We start from the raw sequence: 15,917 nt of genomic DNA on the forward strand, positions 1-15,917 counted from the left end.
TCCTAGCCAATTGGTAGCTGGAGAGGTATATTTCCGAGAGTATCACCGTCCTGTCCTGGTTGAATGCTGTGGTGGAGGCGGACAGGCGTCGAGGGAATTATTGTTTGTTGGATATGGGATAAATCTCGCCCGTTGCGGGTTGCGGATCGGAAATTGCGGGCACGTGACTGCGTGGTTGATTCCGCCGGCTGCTCCGCTGGACATATACTATACTTACGTTGTACACTGCACTAGAATCAAATTATCGAGGGCTTTGTTTAGTCTGACTACGTGTAGTTCTGCAGAAGCAGAACATATCTTCCCTATTTCTCTCTCTCATAATTCCATCCTCTACCCCGAAAGGAAGGATCACACCAAAATGTCCTCCATAACCATCGCAACCCTCCCCCGCATCAGCCGCGACGCCCTCTCAGCCCTCCTCCTCTCGACTTCCACGCCTAGTAAACTGGCCATTATCGATGTGCGTGATTCTGGTGCGTATACCCACCTTGCTTCTTTACACTTCATCTCGATCGACTATACTAATAAATTGGTATAGACCACGTCGGCGGCCACATCATTTCCTCTACCTGGGTCCCCAGCTCCTCACTAGACTACCGCCTCCCCGAACTAATCCGCACCCTGGCGGACAAAGAAAAGGTGGTCTTCCACTGCGCGTTGAGCCAGCAGCGCGGGCCGTCTGCTGCGCTGCGGTATGCCCGCGAGCGCGAGCGCATCCTCGGCGAGGAGGAGAGTAAGAAGCAGGAGGTGTTTGTCCTCGAGGGTGGGTTCGTGCAGTGGCAGGAGAAGTATGGGCCTGATGAGAGGTTGACGCAGGCTTGGGTGGAGGATATTTGGAGGGAGTATTAGATTTTTATTCCAGTTATGGATAGGAGGTTGGGTTTGGAGGGATTGATTGGCTTGGTGGTGATACCCTTTTTACTTTATTCATTTATTTTCACTGGTTGGGTTGGGTTGGGTAGATGGGTGAGAGTGGGATAGATGCATGGTTGGCGCTTTAGAATAAGAGTCATATATGGTATTTTGTTCGTCGGTTGTTTACAAGTCTATGTTATATTATACATGGGCAGTATCGACACCTACATCACAAGTCCACCGCCGAATCCAATCGGTCGACGCTTGCCATCATTCTCGGGAACGATGGCCATCACCTTGTAGATCTTGCCCATACTACCACCACCCTTCTCAACCAGTCTCTTCCACCCTGTCTCCAGTGTCTTGCGCTTCTCTTCATCATCGACCTTCTTCAGAAGCTGCTGCATGCGCTCTTCGATGCCCATCGCCTGCAGGAAATCACCCTGCTCGACCGGTCCATGCACCTCCACGCCCTCACTAGCCTCGATCGCCGCCTCCGCCAACGCCGTGAAATCCACATCAGCGCTGACATCCACCTGTCCTGGCGACGACAGCGGCGGCACGTTCTTGTGCTCCTGGATACCCCGCAGCGAGTTGATCGGGATGGTATTGAGAGTGCCGTAGTCCATGATCAGGGCAGCACCGGAAGATGTGCGCTTCGCGGGGGCCGGCGCAGAAGCAGCAGCGCCCTTTGTAACCGTGCGGGGTGGTTCAGAGGCACCGCCGATGCGGCGCGCAAAGTCAGCTGCGTAGATACGACTCTCCGGGCTGACTTCGATGGTGGATCCCGGCTGGGATTTGAGGGCGCGGTAGCGCGGAGAGATCTCCGGGATGACTAGAGAGGATGGCGTCGAGGCTTTGGCGAGGGTGAGCTTGAACTCGGGCTCGCCTTCGACATTCTCCTCCACGGCTTTCGGGTTCAAGGTGACCATGAGCTCACGCCATTGGGGAGTGTTGGCTGGCTTCAAGGGCTGGTGTAGTTTTGCTGGGCCGGTGGGAGTCATGATCTCCTTCTGCTCAGGCTGGTTCTCTGGAGAGGGAGGGATGGATTCGAAGGCGTGGATGGGGAGGGCGTCGAAGAACTCGTGGGCGAATATGAAGGGGGTCTTTTCTTCCTCTGTAGAGTAATTCATCAGTGAGACGTCCACCCGCAAATATCAGTCATGCTTCCATACCATGCGGCAACAGTCGGATATCCTCCACCCACACGATCGGAACATCAAAGTACTTGCATGTACTCTTGTGTCCGATATCCGTCTCCTCCATAATTGCATCCCCGCACAGCAATTTCTTCTGCACTTCCCGCAGCGTAGCGCTAGCTTCCACCAGATATATCGCCTCTATACTCGACGAGAACATCTTGAAGTTGCGGAATGTCTACCTCCGTCCGTATCAGTAATTGCAAAACGTCGCAAGATCAGGACATCTGGACAACTCACACGCAACATGTCATCCATCAATGTGCCCTTCCCCGGTCCAACCTCCATCAATTGCACTCCGCTGCGTTTCCGACCCTGCGCCATCCATTCCGCGATTGTCCAGATCCCCACCAGTTCTCCGAAGACCTGCGATATCTCGGGAGAGGTGACGAAATCACCTTTTTTGCCGAATACTTCGCCGTGGCCTTCTGGTCGCGTTGTGTAGTATCCTCCTTCGGGGTTTGTGAGGACCTGGCGCATAAAGGCGGCGATGGGAACGGGTCCGGTTACCTGGTGGAGGGCTGGTTAGGTTGGCTCAATGACAATTGGATTGATGTCGTACTTTGATCGCATTGGCAAGGGTCTGCGCTAGCGGTGTCGACCATTTTCTTGTTTCAGAGGTAGATGTGGAGGATGCGGGTGTAGTTGAGGACCATCGTTGCGATTTGAGGCAGAGGGTCTGGTTGGGATGTTTTCTGAGGAGCTGCCTCACGGCACGCCTCGTTGCGTGGTTCATATCGATGGTTGTCGATTAAAGAGTAGCGAATCGACTCATATGTTTGATTGGTACGATATTGGTAGGGAAACCCTTATTTGAAGGGTGCAATAGCAACATCCAGCAAATAATCCAGATGAAGCTCTCCAACTTCTCCGCAAAACTTCCGCACACGTGATTGCGTTCCTTATCATATCAGCTGCCGATAGTCCGCTCCAGTCAGTTGTTTGATCTGTCTACGTCCGAACGGGATTCTTCCAGAAAAAATAAGTATTTCTTCATATCGTACAGGTCTTCATTCTAAGTAGCCAAGGCAATTGCAGAAACATGTAATCCGAAAAGAAGTAAACCCATCCTGCCTGTTCAGCAGAACAGCCTGTATCAAAGAACAGCGCATTTTCAGACTGGACCACTGATGGCTGCATTACCGCCGGCCCCGGTTTCGCTGATTCTGCTGAGGCGCATCGACCATCATCTCATCGCTATAGAGGCCTGTTTCTTGTGTATTCTGTGCTCCACCCCTTGCCTTCCGGCCACCCCGGTTTCTGCGATTGTTCCCCCTGGATGGGCCTTGGCCAGCCTGGTTCTGATCATTGAATCCCCACCGTCCGTCCTGGACAGCTGCATCGGCCAAGCGATGAGAACGGCGATCGCGGTCCGCTTGCTCGCGGAGGTCACTGAACGATTGGGAGTTCTGTACGACGGGCTGGGCATTGGAGCGCTCAAACAGATCGGGATTCGCAGGTTGCTTTAGGTGGAATGAGAGAATCCGACCGTCGGCCTAATCGATTAGAATATATCCTTGATAGTTGCGACGAGTCACTTACCCTCTGGTTGTGAAAGTTGGCAACGGCACCCTCTGCGGCCTGTCTCTCTGCAAATGTAATCTCCGCTGTGACAACAGGATGTTGCGAAGTGACCCAGCAGCGCAATATCGGGCCGGAAACAGGTTCCAGAGCTGATTGAATATCGGCCGCCGTAGTCCCTGGCGCGAAGTTGCTACCGACGACGACAAATGGCCCAGACCCTTTTCCTTTGATCGTCAACCCACCTCCATTTCGCACGTTAGCCTGGCCGCTAGCGGGATTGAGCGCAGAGAGGAGGCGGGTCTCATCAGGACGGCGCTTGTTCGATGGCCTTGCGTTCTGACGGGCACCCTGTCGCGCGGGCGCTGGGATTGGAGGAGTAGTTTTGGCCGGTAGAGTAGCCGATGCGGAGCGCTGAATTGGGCGATCCATCGAATTAGTTATGCGACAAGAATGAGCAAGCTTGCAGAGGTCCTGATCTCCTTACCTTCGCTACTCCGATCCGACTTGCCAGGCTGCCTGGCTTCACATTCTGCGTCTTCCCTGTCGGTTTCGTAGGCGGGTTGGTCGTTTTCTTCTTGCTCAGGAGCTTGTTTGCTAGTTCTTCGTTGCGTCTTCTCTTGCGATCTGAATCAAGCCTGTTAGTCTCCAGCGCTCCGCGTGGGTGAGTCGGGGAATGATGGTCATACCGGCTTGGATGATCGCATCGAAGGAAACGCTATCCTGGCTCGCGGCCATGGCGGCAGAGCTTTAGGGACTGAAAGTGAGGGTTGAATGATAATGAGACTAGAATCAAGGTAGTGTATGGAATCAATTGAGCTTCCAGTCTAACTTATTTACGAATGATGAGAATCTGTCGGGTGCTTGAACTGGTGGACAGCAGGAGGAGCTGACAGAACGGAAGGAATTCGAGCTCCGCCATTAGCTCCGCTCCCGTCATCTCGCCCGCCGCAGACTTTCTGTATGCATCTTGACTTGAATAAGCATGAAACTGGCAGTATAGTGAATTACGTATCAAGACCCGCCTCTAGTGTCTTTTAGAGTGAATTCTCCAGTGACTGAAAAAGAGCCTACCCTTCGGCCATCTATTAAAATGCTAGAATCCTCAGCCTGGCAACTTGAACACGCATCACTCATTAGCTTCACTCAGATAGCACAACTGCGAGGGGACAAATTGAGACGTCCCTAACAATAAGCTCAGCATAGCAGTGCTTTCAGAGCGCTTGCTGCTTTTACAGTCTACAACTATGATTTTTCCTAACCATGGACCTTGCAACCCATTAACATCGACTGCATAGTGCCTGATCTGTGCCGGGTCTCAGAGCTCACATACTCCTGTCTTACCCACAATACTGCTAAGCAAGTCTGGATGATGGCGCAACCAGCTTCAAAGACTGCGAGAATTGGCGACTTGTACGATGACACTACAGACTTCGGAGACTTTGTGAGCACATCAGATGAAGAAATCGACGTGGAAGAATATGCCGAGCCTTGGGGAAAGTATGATCCCGAAACACAATACGCTTATTATCCAATCTCTCTTGGAGAAATTCTCAACGAAAGATACCTGATTGAGCACAAACTCGGTGCTGGTGGTTTCTCTACTGTCTGGATGGCTTTTGACCTCCAGGAAACCAAAGATGTCGCTGTCAAAGTCTTTCGTAAGGGCGACTTCGGAGACATCGAGCTACGCATACAAGATGAGATCGTTCGGAGCGTGCAGGACAGATCCCACCTTGTGACATATACAGATACTTTTATTCTAAAGGGAAGCGATGGTCACCATGGGGTTATAGTGCTTCCTTTAATGGGGCCGTGTCTTGACCGTTATACAGTGACGAACTTAGCTATAAATACTCGCATGTCAGCTGCGAAGCAATTGTTAAAGGCATTGGAAGCTCTGCACAACGCTGGAATCGTACACCGCGGTAAGTTACTCTACACATTTTATATCATCGCCATCTGATGAATCTTCGTCAAGATCTGAGCGAGAGAAACTGCCTGTGGGGGATGGCGCCTCTTCACAATCTTAGCAGGACTGCGAAATATGAACTACTCACCCGGCCATTGAAGGAAACTATCCAAGACGTCGGGCTCTGGAAGCCTGGAGAACTAATGCGGCCCATACAGGTCCCTGAAGCTCTGCACACAGAAGATTTCTATCTCGCTGACTTCAGTCTGGCCATGAAGGTCGGCGACCCCGTGGCTCAACCCGGCGATCCACCTCTGTGTTTCTGCTCCCCGGAGCGTCTCCATGGAGAACCTCCAAGCTTTGCCTGCGACATGTGGAGCTATATGGTCAACTTTGTTGAACTTTACCAAGGGGGACGACCATTCCATGATGGGTACATAGGCGGAGTATTGACGACTATTACCGCCCGTCTGGGCCCGCTACCAGAGCAACGGAAAGGATCTTACATATATGACGACTGCCTGCCTGGATTCCTGGTACGACCAGAATCGAACGCCCGATACGAATAAAACCCTCGCATCAGAGCTTGCGCGCTATCGACCCGATGCCGATCCGGCAGGGCGAGAACTTGTTCTCTCCATCATGCAGAAGGCATTCCTATACTCGCCCGAGAAGCGTCTGACTGCGACGCAGCTTCTGGCCGATCCTTCATTCATAGCTCTCATGGCTCGGTATGGTTGTTGATCATGTGATATGGAGTTGTGGCCTGATAGACTCTGCTCTTTATTCTCGCGTCTCAGGCCTAGCATACTGGGGATCTGACATCAAGGGGATGGCGGTAAGCTTTGGCTTCTGCATGTACCAAAAACAAGCCTTATCTTCTGGGGTAAACTTAGCGCAGGAAAATGGTAGGGAGAAGATGTGACATGAACGAAGGCTAGTGTGCCAGTAGCACAGCTCCCATGATGTTACTATTGATTGTTTAGTAACTGTCAGCTATCAGAATTAAAAACCTTAGTCTAGTTTATAGTACAACCCAAACAAGAAGCTTGATTCGCCAGCACCACCTGAAGCCTCAGACAGTCTGCAATATTATCTATTTAAGCTTAACTCTGATACAAGAGAAGCAACCATTACGAAACAGAAATAGTAAGGATTTGTTTGAGGGGCCAATCAAAGTATATCCCCGACACTTTGTTTGTACATTCACAGCCGAGATACTTCAGGAAACCGCCATGCAGGTAATACAGGCAGAGAAGCAGCCACTCAATTCAATGCCTGCCTTGTCCAACATTGCAAATGCACCCGGCATGACCCGTCTCGTATGTACTTTGGCATCGCCTGCTGCTGGCTATTTACCCACTGGGGACCCCACTGCCCAGATCACTCCCCCGCAAAGTATCTTTCTGTACAACTTCTGTTCTGAGCTTCTGATTCACTGAGTCAATATCAGACACTAGAATAGCACAGCCATGAAGCCTGAGGGTTCAAACAGTGGCCGAAGCAGACGTCGTCAGTCGTTGTCGTTTTCATCTCTTCGTCCGTCCATGAGCCGGAATAGGTAGGCGAACTATATGATCGTGTGAATTCTGTAAGCTGACAGATAGCATGAAGAACTAGAAGACCATCAACACCTCCTCCCACCACTTGCGAAGAAAGCGCCCACTACCCCGTCTTTGATCCGCAAAACCCGCGGCACAACCCTTCGCTTGCATCTACATCATGGCAGCAGTGGATGCAAAGCCTGCCGAAGAAGTCCATGGGGAAAATGCACTCCTTGTCCTTTCGACCTAGGTTTCGCAGACGTCCCATTCCTCGTCCAAGCCATAACGATGATATACCTAGCCTTTGGTCGTCCACGGATTCAGCCAAGGGCTCTTCAGACCAGCAGGGCACGCTCTACTCGTCGACTGTGTCAGAGGCTAGCACAGAGGAAGATGTTGAGTTCGGTACTGACCTACAGCGCATCAGCTGCAACTACCCGCCGGATGGCAACATGGACAGGTATTTACGGAGCCTGCCGGGACCATTTGTATGGGAAGATGGTACCGTTTCCTCAGAGTCAACCGTTGTGCCTCATCGGGAGACTGACGAGTTCCTTACTTTGACCTTCTCAAACGCTCGATCAACGTCGAGCAATAGAGATAGGGGAACGGAGTCTCATAATGTGGCGTCTACAGATGCTATCGGAGGAGACAATCCTCAGCCTATGATTCCAAGCTCACCCTCCCGCAATCCTAGCGAGTCGTACTTTTCGCAAGCAGCAGGCAGCGAGACCGAGGGTCTGTGCATCGCAGTTCCTGTTCCTTCCAACAGTGGCGCTTCTGAGCCACAGTTGCCGTCTGGAACAGGCGATAGTGACAGGGATGGTGCGGCCAGCGCGAGCAGACCCAGCAATCTTTCAGTGCCAATCATCGACACAGGCAGCCCCAGACCCGTTGGCACGGGCGTCAACATGGCAGCCTACGTCTCCAACTCACAAGTCGTAGATGCTGAGTTGGCTATAGAGTCTTTGGAGCTGTGCCAAAGGCTAGAGTTGGGTGAAAGTCACGATGGAGAACAGGACGTGATATACGAAGCTTGCGAGAATGCTAGACATTCAGCCAGTCACTCACCAGGGGCAGTGGATTCGACCAACAGCCGCTCCCCGGCAGCGCCATCAGCTGAAATTCCCGAGTCGTCGAATCATGGTGGTGAAATACCTCGCATTACGATTGATATGCGCGTTACTTCTGGACAGGTGCAGGAAGGCGCCGGTAATCGCATTGTCCGCTGCCTTGATTCGACAGAAAATATGCCCTTAATCCCGGCTAGAGCAGAGGATCGTCTGAGTGAACATAGTACCGACGCGTCGGTCTTGCGCAGCCAATCGTCGCAGGACGATCTGGCGTCGCTGCTAGCATTGCGAGACGAGTACTTCTTAGTGGACAAATCCAACGACCTCCGTCCGGATAGGGGGAACAACGCCACCAAAGCGGAGCGCAGCTTCAGCGGTGATGGCTGCTTGTACAGTGGGCCAGGGCTCGACCGCAACTCGTCGAACAGAGTGCATGATATCCCCGAGATCATTGGTCCGCGCACGCCCGTCCAGGTACGTGGCACACGGCCGTTCCGACGCGAGTATAACACCAGCGATTCAGACGAGTACCTTATGACATACCCGGCTATCGACAGACACTACTTTTCGTGAGTCCATGCTGACGTGAGTGATGCCGATACTGCCCTCATTTCACATTACATGTTACCTAACCTGTGACGTTCCTTATCACACCTGGCTTGTTCAGTTTGGAAGTGTATTTTAGTGATACCTCCAGGTATTTTGGATATCGAGACATCTCGCTCCAAAACCTGAATCACACGAGGTTCTATATGCACATTATAAGACATTAAACCAGGCTCCATACTAGCCCAGCCGTAGCGTAAACCCAGCCCCCTGTTCCCCCGTCTCCCCACCACCTTGCCCACCAAAAACACTCGCAAAGTCCAGCTTCGGAGCCTCCTGCCCCCGCTTCGGCGCCTCGGGAGTCTCCCTCCGTCTGCGCTTCTCCATACCCGCCTTGGACGGAAACGTCGGGAACATCTCCTTCGGCTTCGGCCGAGGATCCTCCTTGAAATAGCGATGCGCCAGACACTCCTTCGTCGACATCCGCACCCCGGGATTCAACGCCAACAACGACGAAAGCAGATGCAGCCCGGCGTTCGTCAAAAATGGGAACTTGGTCCGAGGCAGTAGAGGCGGGTTTCCTCCCGCCGTAGTAGTAGATGCAGTAGGCGGTAGTCGCAGTGACTTGGCGTTCGGTAGTGTTCTGAACTCAGGCCAGATCTGGGGTGTGGGCGGGCCGGTGAGGGCGAATATCTACACCACATTATTAATTAGTCAACATGACCCTTCACAGAGTGATGGTTTGGGAAGAGGATTGGAGGGGGGCGGAGGGGTTAGGCTCACCTTCGAAACCTGCTCGACCTCATTCTTCCCTTGCAACAGCGGTTCCTTCGTCAATAGTTCTCCCATGATACACCCCACACTCCACATATCGATCTCGGTGCCGTATTTCTCTGCTCCGAGGAGGAGTTCCGGGGCCCGGTACCAGAGGGTTACGACGAGCTGGGTGAGTTTCGGGGGCGGATCGCCGTAGTAGCGGGCCATGCCGAAGTCGGCAATTTTGAGCTCGCCGCGGTTGTTGAGGAGGAGGTTGGAGGTTTTGAGATCGCGGTGCATGATCCATTGGTCGTGGAGGAAGTTGAGGCCCGAGAGGAGTTGGAGGAGGAGGGTTTTGATTTCACTGGGGAGGAAGGGTTCGGGCATTTCGTCGAGTAGGGTTTTGAGGTCGTGCTCGTGGAAGTCCATTACTAGGTAGATTCTGTGGATTTGGTTAGGGTTGCATGAAGGGAAGGACGAAGGGTGGGGAGGTATACTCGTCTAGTTTTGTGCCTGTTACTACTTCTCGTAGGTAGACTATGTTTTGGTGTCGGGCTTCGAGGAGGGTTTGGATCTCGCGGAGCCCTGTTACTGGGAAGCCGTCTGGGGAGTTGTCCATTTTGAGTTTCTTCAGAGCTACTACTTCGCCCGTGGTTATGTCTTTGGCGCGGCTGACGAAGCCGTAGGAGCCTTCTTCGATGTGGTTGAGGCGTTCGAAGTTGGTGACGTTTCGACAGGGTCCCCATTCTTGGGTTGGGAAGGTGAGGATGTTGGGTTCATTGTTTGTCGTGGTGTTGGATGTTGTTTGTTGTTGGTCTGGGATGTGGTCGTTTGAGAGTCGGCGACGCTTGGTGGGTGGTGCGCTGCTGTCTGTATCAGCTTGTTGGGCTTGGAGCTTGGCTTGCTCGTCCAGCTGGCGCTGTTTCTCGGCTTTGGCGCGTCGCTTTTCTTCCTTTTCGCGCTTGCGCTGGGCCAGGATGGCTTCCGTTTCGGGGTCGTCGTCGGTGGCCCATCTGGATTTGGAGGACATGCTGCGATGGCCTGGATTGGCGTGGAGCGAATGACAATGGATGGATGGGATTGTGGAGAGAGTGCCGGATGCAAAGCAGCAGCTGTAGACAAGCTGGACGCGGACGGAATTGCGGCGAGAAAGTGATGCTTGATTGGTCGGATGACGCTATCGGCGAGAGCAAAGTGACTAAGCCCGATTGGGTTGATTTCAAAGCGTCCCCGCCTCGTCCCGCATCAACTACATTCGAGGGGCATTCCATGAGAATCCACAGTTTCTTTTTCCCTCTTTCTTCTACGGTGACACTCACATGCGCATTGGTGTTGTAGTACTTTCTATCCAGACAAGATGATTGAACCGTTTCAGGTGGGCTCTTGCCAGGGTTGACGATGCATCTCGTGAGGGGAATGCCTAACTAATCGCTTAGACTACCTTTGCGGTCCCGATGACCTGCGAGGGCTGCGTCAAGGATGTTTCCGCATCGCTGAAGAAGTTGGAGGGTAGGCGCATCCGCATTGCAACCCTGTGCGCGAGCTGACCGGTCAGGCATCAACAAGGTCGAGGCAAACCTTAAGGACCAGCTAGTCTTCATCGAGGGGACGGCACCACCCAGCTCGATTGTCTCCGCTATCCAAGCTACGGGACGGGATGCCATTCTACGAGGCAGTGGCACCTCCAACAGTATGTCTATCACCTGCCTACTCCAGGCAGTACACCGAGACTGATGGCACCATTGCAGGTTCCGCGGTGTGTATCTTGGAAACCCACTCGAATAGCGTCTCCAACAAGATTCGTGGTCTGGCGCGCATGGTCCAGGTCTCATCCAACATGACCCTGGTCGACCTGACGATCAACGGCCTTACTCCCGGCAAGTATTATGCCACGGTACGCGACACAGGGGATATCTCGCAGGGTGCTGGATCCACCGGCGGCATTTGGGAGGCCGTCAAGGCTAAAGTGCTGGGCTCGGAGCCAGTCAAGGAACCCCGCGGCATTTTTGGATCGGTTGAGGTGAACGACAAGGGCCGGGGCAATGTATTTTTGGATCGCCCGGTAGCGGTGTGGGAGATGATTGGGCGCAGTATGGTAGTGTCGAAGAGCCAGGAGGGGCCCTTTCGACAGGATGACCCTGACACTCTAGTGGGAGTGATCGCTCGAAGCGCGGGGGTGTGGGATAATGACAAGATGGTGTGTTCCTGCTCCGGTAAGAATGTGTGGCAGGAGCGGCAGGAGCAGGTGGCCCAGGGAATGGCCTAAAGGGGAAGAAGAGAGAGGAGATGAGGATGTGGTTGGAGGAAGCTAGACTGGCGGGTGTGTCTATGTATAGCAAGCAGTCCGGTCAGTGGTTAGAGTGTGCATAGTACTAGGGATAGGATACCCACGATCGATGATCGATCAGCCCTGAGATAAGGAATACGAGCAAGCATGAGTGACGATATTCTAGCGCATTGCCGAACTTTTAGATAGAAACGCGTGGGCGAGGGGTTTCCAGAAATAGAGACCGGACCAGGGTACCCATTGCATCACCGGTAGTTGATGTTTGTGGTGGTTGGTGGTAGTGATGGTGGATGGGGATAGAGATGGACGAGGGATCCAATGGTAGACACCCCAGACTCAGGTGACCGACGAGTATGCAGGAGAGCTGCACGACAGAGCGACTAGTCGGGGGACTACGGTGGCTCGCAGCTAAAGATAGGTCAGCCAGCAGCGTCTACAGGACTAGTCGTAGTCTAGTCACAACGGTCGTCGAGGGGTTGATGAAGGCGGGGGGAGAGATATCAAATGGGATGGTTAGTTAGTTGTTTAGTGGATAAGTAGTGATTAATGCTGGTGATTATTGCACCAACCGCGAGGGACCATCTGCGAGGGTCGGAGAGGGACCCCAGGCAGGAAATCGGTACCGAAGGGGAGTTCGGCCATTTCCTGCAAGCGCCGTGGCGGGGACACCTAAAAGTTAATCATCCCCTGAGAGTGGAAAAAGAAGGATTGGGACAACGTGATGCGGATTTTGAAGGAGACTGTTGTGTGATGGATTCTGATTTGTCCTGGTTATTTTCTTTTCCCTCCTGTCCCGGAGGTCCTCTCATTGTATGTATCATACTATGTCTAGTAGGGTGATTGATTGATTGATTGATTGATTGATTGGATTCTTCAGTGACATCGGAGATTGCCCACATTCCCCACTCGGCATGGGTTGCGGAACGGGCCATTGACCCATTCCAGCCCAACATCCAGTCTTCATCTATCCATGGCTGATGGCAAATATAGTAGTAAGGAGATAGTGAGGTAGTATTGAGTAATCTGGTGTAAATTAAATGGTATTGAGTTTTAATTGTATCTTGAAAGAGAGAGTGTATGTACGTACGTATCTGAGTACTGACTGTTAAGGTACGGGCGTCAACTGGAAGAGAACCCCGACCAGCAGCCAATCAAGGGGGAAGAGATGGATCTTGGCTGCACTGTGATGAAGTGCCAACCCCCTGCAGGAGCCAATGATCATCGCGCACACCGGATTGGCACCCTAAGCACTGACCGGAGGTGGCTTGCTATCAGCCATTCATCCGCCAGTGTCCCCCTCGGGCGTTACGAACGGGGCAGCTGTGACAGTTCCTGTTTCTTTTCATCACCACTCATTCACTCAGTAGATACGCTGTAAGAGACTAAGAGTATTCCTCTTGGCTACACCGACTGACCAGACAAGCTTATACTTCTCTCCCTTTTTCTTCCTCCGTATCCATGCCCGATGGTATGCCTAAGTGTCATCAATCTACTGCTGTTCACCCCTCCCTGGTCTTCTCCATCTTGACCGGCATGACGGTCACCTTTTACACCTACTACTCTTACTGCTGCTACTGCTGCTGCTGCTAAACTAACTAGCTCCCCTGTCGGCTGCATCGTCTCTGCACGCTAATCCCACCCCCTTCCTTGTTTCTTCCTTTTTGGCATTTACATGTGGATTTGACTTCTTCCATCGCGATCCGTACCTCTTTCTCTCCCGTCCCGCTGGAATTCAATTATCTCAGGGCGCACACCACAACCCACATTCCATAATCCACAACCCTATCTGCAAACTCAAGAACAGACCCGTTTTTACGAATCTCTGTCAATCCTTCCCTCGAATCACCTCACATTGCCCGTGCTCCCCTCATCCCATCACTCATCACATCCAGCCAACGGCCCTCCTTGCGTCTTGGCTGGTCTCCGGTCCCTCTTAGCGGCTGGGTCGCTGGATCCGTGATCTAATTATATATCCGATCCAACTCTCGGCTCTCGACGCTTGGATAGTGCGCATGGTCTATCACTCCTTCACGGTGGTTATCGCTCTCTCGACTAGCAGCCACACCGACTGCCGCGTGCCGACCCCAACCGGCTTACCCTCGATTGGATCCCCTTTACGGCATCGTCCCAGTGGACTCGCTGCCCCTCGTCACATCCCTGCTCCAGCGTGGCCAGGACCCAGCCATTGCGTCTTGGCCATAGCCAGTCGCATACATATACACTCGCTAGTTGCTGCGGCGTCTCGCCTCGCTCAAGTCAACTAGGCCAGTGGCCGTGCTACGGACAACTTGACCATGTCCTTGAAGCAGGTACTTATCCCAGCCTTAGGGTTTCGGATGATGCTAATGTGATTAGGAAATCGAAACCTGGGTACAGGCCCTTGACCACTACGATAATCAGGAATATGATGAAGCTCTTCGGGTCTTTGGTGCGATTGCAGAGACTTCTAAGATTCTCTTCAACTGCGGGGTCATCTATGCTACGTTAGGAGAACATGAAAGAGCGGTATGTTACCTGATTATTTCTCTGGTCATTACTGACGAGAGCAGGTTGAGTGCTACCAGCGGGCTGTCGGCCTGGACCAGTATTTAGCTATTGCCTACTTCCAAGAGGGAGTGTCCAACTTTCTTCTGGGGGACTTTGAGGAGGCATTGGCTAATTTCAATGATACGCTGCTCTACCTCCGGGGTAACACCTCCATCGACTATGAGCAGTTGGGCTTGAAGTTCCGGCTCTTCTCCTGTGAAGTGTTGTTCAATCGGGGCCTGTGCTATATCTACCTGCAGCAAATGGGACCTGGCATGCAAGATCTACAATATGCATCAAAAGAGAAAGTCACGCCCGACCACGACGTGATCGACGATGCTATTCGTGAGCAAGCGGCGGTAGGTCAGCTTCCTCTTGTGAGAGTGATGATACTGACGGAACAGGGCTACACGGTCTTTTCGATCCCGGTGGGAGTGGTGTACCGGCCCAACGAGGCCAAGGTCAAGAACCTCAAGGCAAAAGACTATCTGGGGAAGTCCCGGCTGATTGCCGCATCTGAGCGCAGCAGCATGCCGTCCGCAGCCAGCGAGGACCTCAAGCGGACCATGTCCATGCTGGACCACCGAAAGCCAGAGACGCTGCCGTTTGCCACGTCGCACCTGGTGCATAAAAACCTGCAGAGTCGGAGCCGTCAGCAATCGGAGCCGCCTCTGAACCGTAATCTCTTCCCTCCTACTCCCCCGCCGGACGCAGACAAGGCGAGTACCAACAGCTCCACAGGTAGTCTCGCGATGAACAGTCGACCGGGGTCCATCCGGGCAGCGCGGCCGCCCCGGCTCGACCTGACGGCGGGCCACAGTACAGAAACGCTGGTCGAAAAGCCGCGGATCGGCACGACGCGCACGGCGTCCGAGTCGCGGGCAGGTCCGGGTCGACCGGGGCCGGGGCCGGGGTCAGGGCCACGAGGGCCGGGCGAGTCCCATGGCCATCGACGAGGCATGAGTGACACGGGCTTTGCCCCTACGGTGAGCTCGGAGGAGTCGTATACGGGCACTCGATCGATGCCAGCGGGCGCCACCTGGCGCCGTCAACAAGAGCGGTATATCGACGAGCAAGAAGAGTATGCCAGTGATGCATACGAGGACAACGGACCGGACGGTGAGTTTGAGATCATGGGAACGCGGCCGCAGGCGTCTCCGAACCGGGGGTCGCGGCGGGGGACGTCACGACGGCCGGAGGTGCGCAAGTTCCGAGTGAAGGCGCACTCGCGAGAAGATACACGGTACATCATGATGGAGCCGACAATTGCGTTTAGGGAGTTTGAGAGTCGGATTCGGGACAAATTCGGATTCCGCACATTACTGCGAATCCGCATGCAAGACGACGGGGACATGATTACGATGGTGGACCAGGAGGATCTGGACTTGTTGATGGCGGGGTCGCGCGAGGTGGCACGACGAGAGGGGAGCGAGATGGGGAAGATGGAGGTAAACTCCCAGTTAATTGCAAAGAGAGAAGGGATCGTGCTAACTATGACAGATATGGGTTGAGGAGCGAGGCGTGATTTAGGATTGCATTAGCGTATACCCTGGAGTTTGGTTGATATGGTATGGTTGTATGGCTGTATGGCTGTATGGCTGTATGGTTGTATGGCTGGTATGGATGATATGAATTATGACAATGCATAAACACGTAAGCATACATCACGTGATGATTACCTCTACGTAGCTATGTAGA

The 15,917-nt window shown here is 53.2% G+C and overlaps 8 protein-coding genes across 8 annotated transcripts; 5 read left to right on the forward strand and 3 right to left on the reverse strand.

Moving 5' to 3' along the window:
• Positions 1-225: 225 nt before the first annotated feature.
• On the forward strand, positions 226-964 carry BO88DRAFT_206536 (phosphatase YCH1). The gene is made up of 2 exons (XM_025701895.1): positions 226-473; positions 539-964. Exons 1-2 carry the CDS (start codon positions 359-361, stop codon positions 847-849), a joined length of 426 nt encoding a protein of 141 aa, XP_025565922.1. The 5' UTR covers positions 226-358; the 3' UTR covers positions 850-964.
• On the reverse strand, positions 885-2,885 carry BO88DRAFT_382766 (class I SAM-dependent methyltransferase). Its single transcript, XM_025704642.1, has 4 exons — positions 2,617-2,885; positions 2,295-2,564; positions 2,031-2,232; positions 885-1,972 (listed from the first exon to the last, which is right to left on the reverse strand). The coding sequence occupies exons 1-4, from the start codon at positions 2,788-2,790 to the stop codon at positions 1,080-1,082; spliced, it is 1,539 nt and encodes a 512-aa protein (XP_025565923.1). The 5' UTR covers positions 2,791-2,885; the 3' UTR covers positions 885-1,079.
• Positions 2,886-3,029: 144 nt separating this feature from the next.
• On the reverse strand, positions 3,030-4,450 carry BO88DRAFT_433085 (uncharacterized protein). Its single transcript, XM_025709398.1, has 4 exons — positions 4,265-4,450; positions 4,063-4,202; positions 3,597-3,989; positions 3,030-3,550 (listed from the first exon to the last, which is right to left on the reverse strand). The coding sequence occupies exons 1-4, from the start codon at positions 4,311-4,313 to the stop codon at positions 3,194-3,196; spliced, it is 939 nt and encodes a 312-aa protein (XP_025565924.1). The 5' UTR covers positions 4,314-4,450; the 3' UTR covers positions 3,030-3,193.
• Positions 4,451-4,559: 109 nt separating this feature from the next.
• On the forward strand, positions 4,560-6,228 carry BO88DRAFT_476578 (protein kinase family protein). The gene is made up of 2 exons (XM_025711937.1): positions 4,560-5,503; positions 5,557-6,228. The coding sequence occupies exons 1-2, from the start codon at positions 4,945-4,947 to the stop codon at positions 6,054-6,056; spliced, it is 1,059 nt and encodes a 352-aa protein (XP_025565925.1). The 5' UTR covers positions 4,560-4,944; the 3' UTR covers positions 6,057-6,228.
• A 1,027-nt stretch (positions 6,229-7,255) lies between these two features.
• Positions 7,256-8,677, forward strand: BO88DRAFT_433087 (uncharacterized protein; the record flags this gene model as incomplete). Its single annotated transcript, XM_025709399.1, has 1 exon — positions 7,256-8,677. The coding sequence occupies one exon, from the start codon at positions 7,256-7,258 to the stop codon at positions 8,675-8,677; it is 1,422 nt and encodes a 473-aa protein (XP_025565926.1).
• A 213-nt stretch (positions 8,678-8,890) lies between these two features.
• On the reverse strand, positions 8,891-10,749 carry BO88DRAFT_476592 (kinase-like protein; the record flags this gene model as incomplete). Its single annotated transcript, XM_025711938.1, has 3 exons — positions 9,904-10,749; positions 9,434-9,848; positions 8,891-9,343 (listed from the first exon to the last, which is right to left on the reverse strand). The coding sequence occupies exons 1-3, from the start codon at positions 10,434-10,436 to the stop codon at positions 8,891-8,893; spliced, it is 1,401 nt and encodes a 466-aa protein (XP_025565927.1). The 5' UTR covers positions 10,437-10,749.
• Positions 10,669-11,708, forward strand: BO88DRAFT_402401 (copper chaperone CCS1). The gene has a single exon (XM_025706096.1). The coding sequence runs from the start codon at positions 11,064-11,066 to the stop codon at positions 11,670-11,672; it is 609 nt and encodes a 202-aa protein (XP_025565928.1). The 5' UTR covers positions 10,669-11,063; the 3' UTR covers positions 11,673-11,708.
• Positions 11,709-13,649: 1,941 nt separating this feature from the next.
• On the forward strand, positions 13,650-15,879 carry BO88DRAFT_206662 (putative PB1 domain protein). Its single transcript, XM_025701896.1, has 5 exons — positions 13,650-14,002; positions 14,049-14,198; positions 14,243-14,578; positions 14,624-15,667; positions 15,720-15,879. The coding sequence occupies exons 1-5, from the start codon at positions 13,988-13,990 to the stop codon at positions 15,747-15,749; spliced, it is 1,575 nt and encodes a 524-aa protein (XP_025565929.1). The 5' UTR covers positions 13,650-13,987; the 3' UTR covers positions 15,750-15,879.
• Positions 15,880-15,917: the final 38 nt, after the last annotated feature.

This window comes from Aspergillus vadensis, assembly GCF_003184925.1.
Source record: "Aspergillus vadensis CBS 113365 unplaced genomic scaffold BO88scaffold_4, whole genome shotgun sequence".
Taxonomy (NCBI): Eukaryota; Fungi; Ascomycota; class Eurotiomycetes; order Eurotiales; family Aspergillaceae; genus Aspergillus; species Aspergillus vadensis.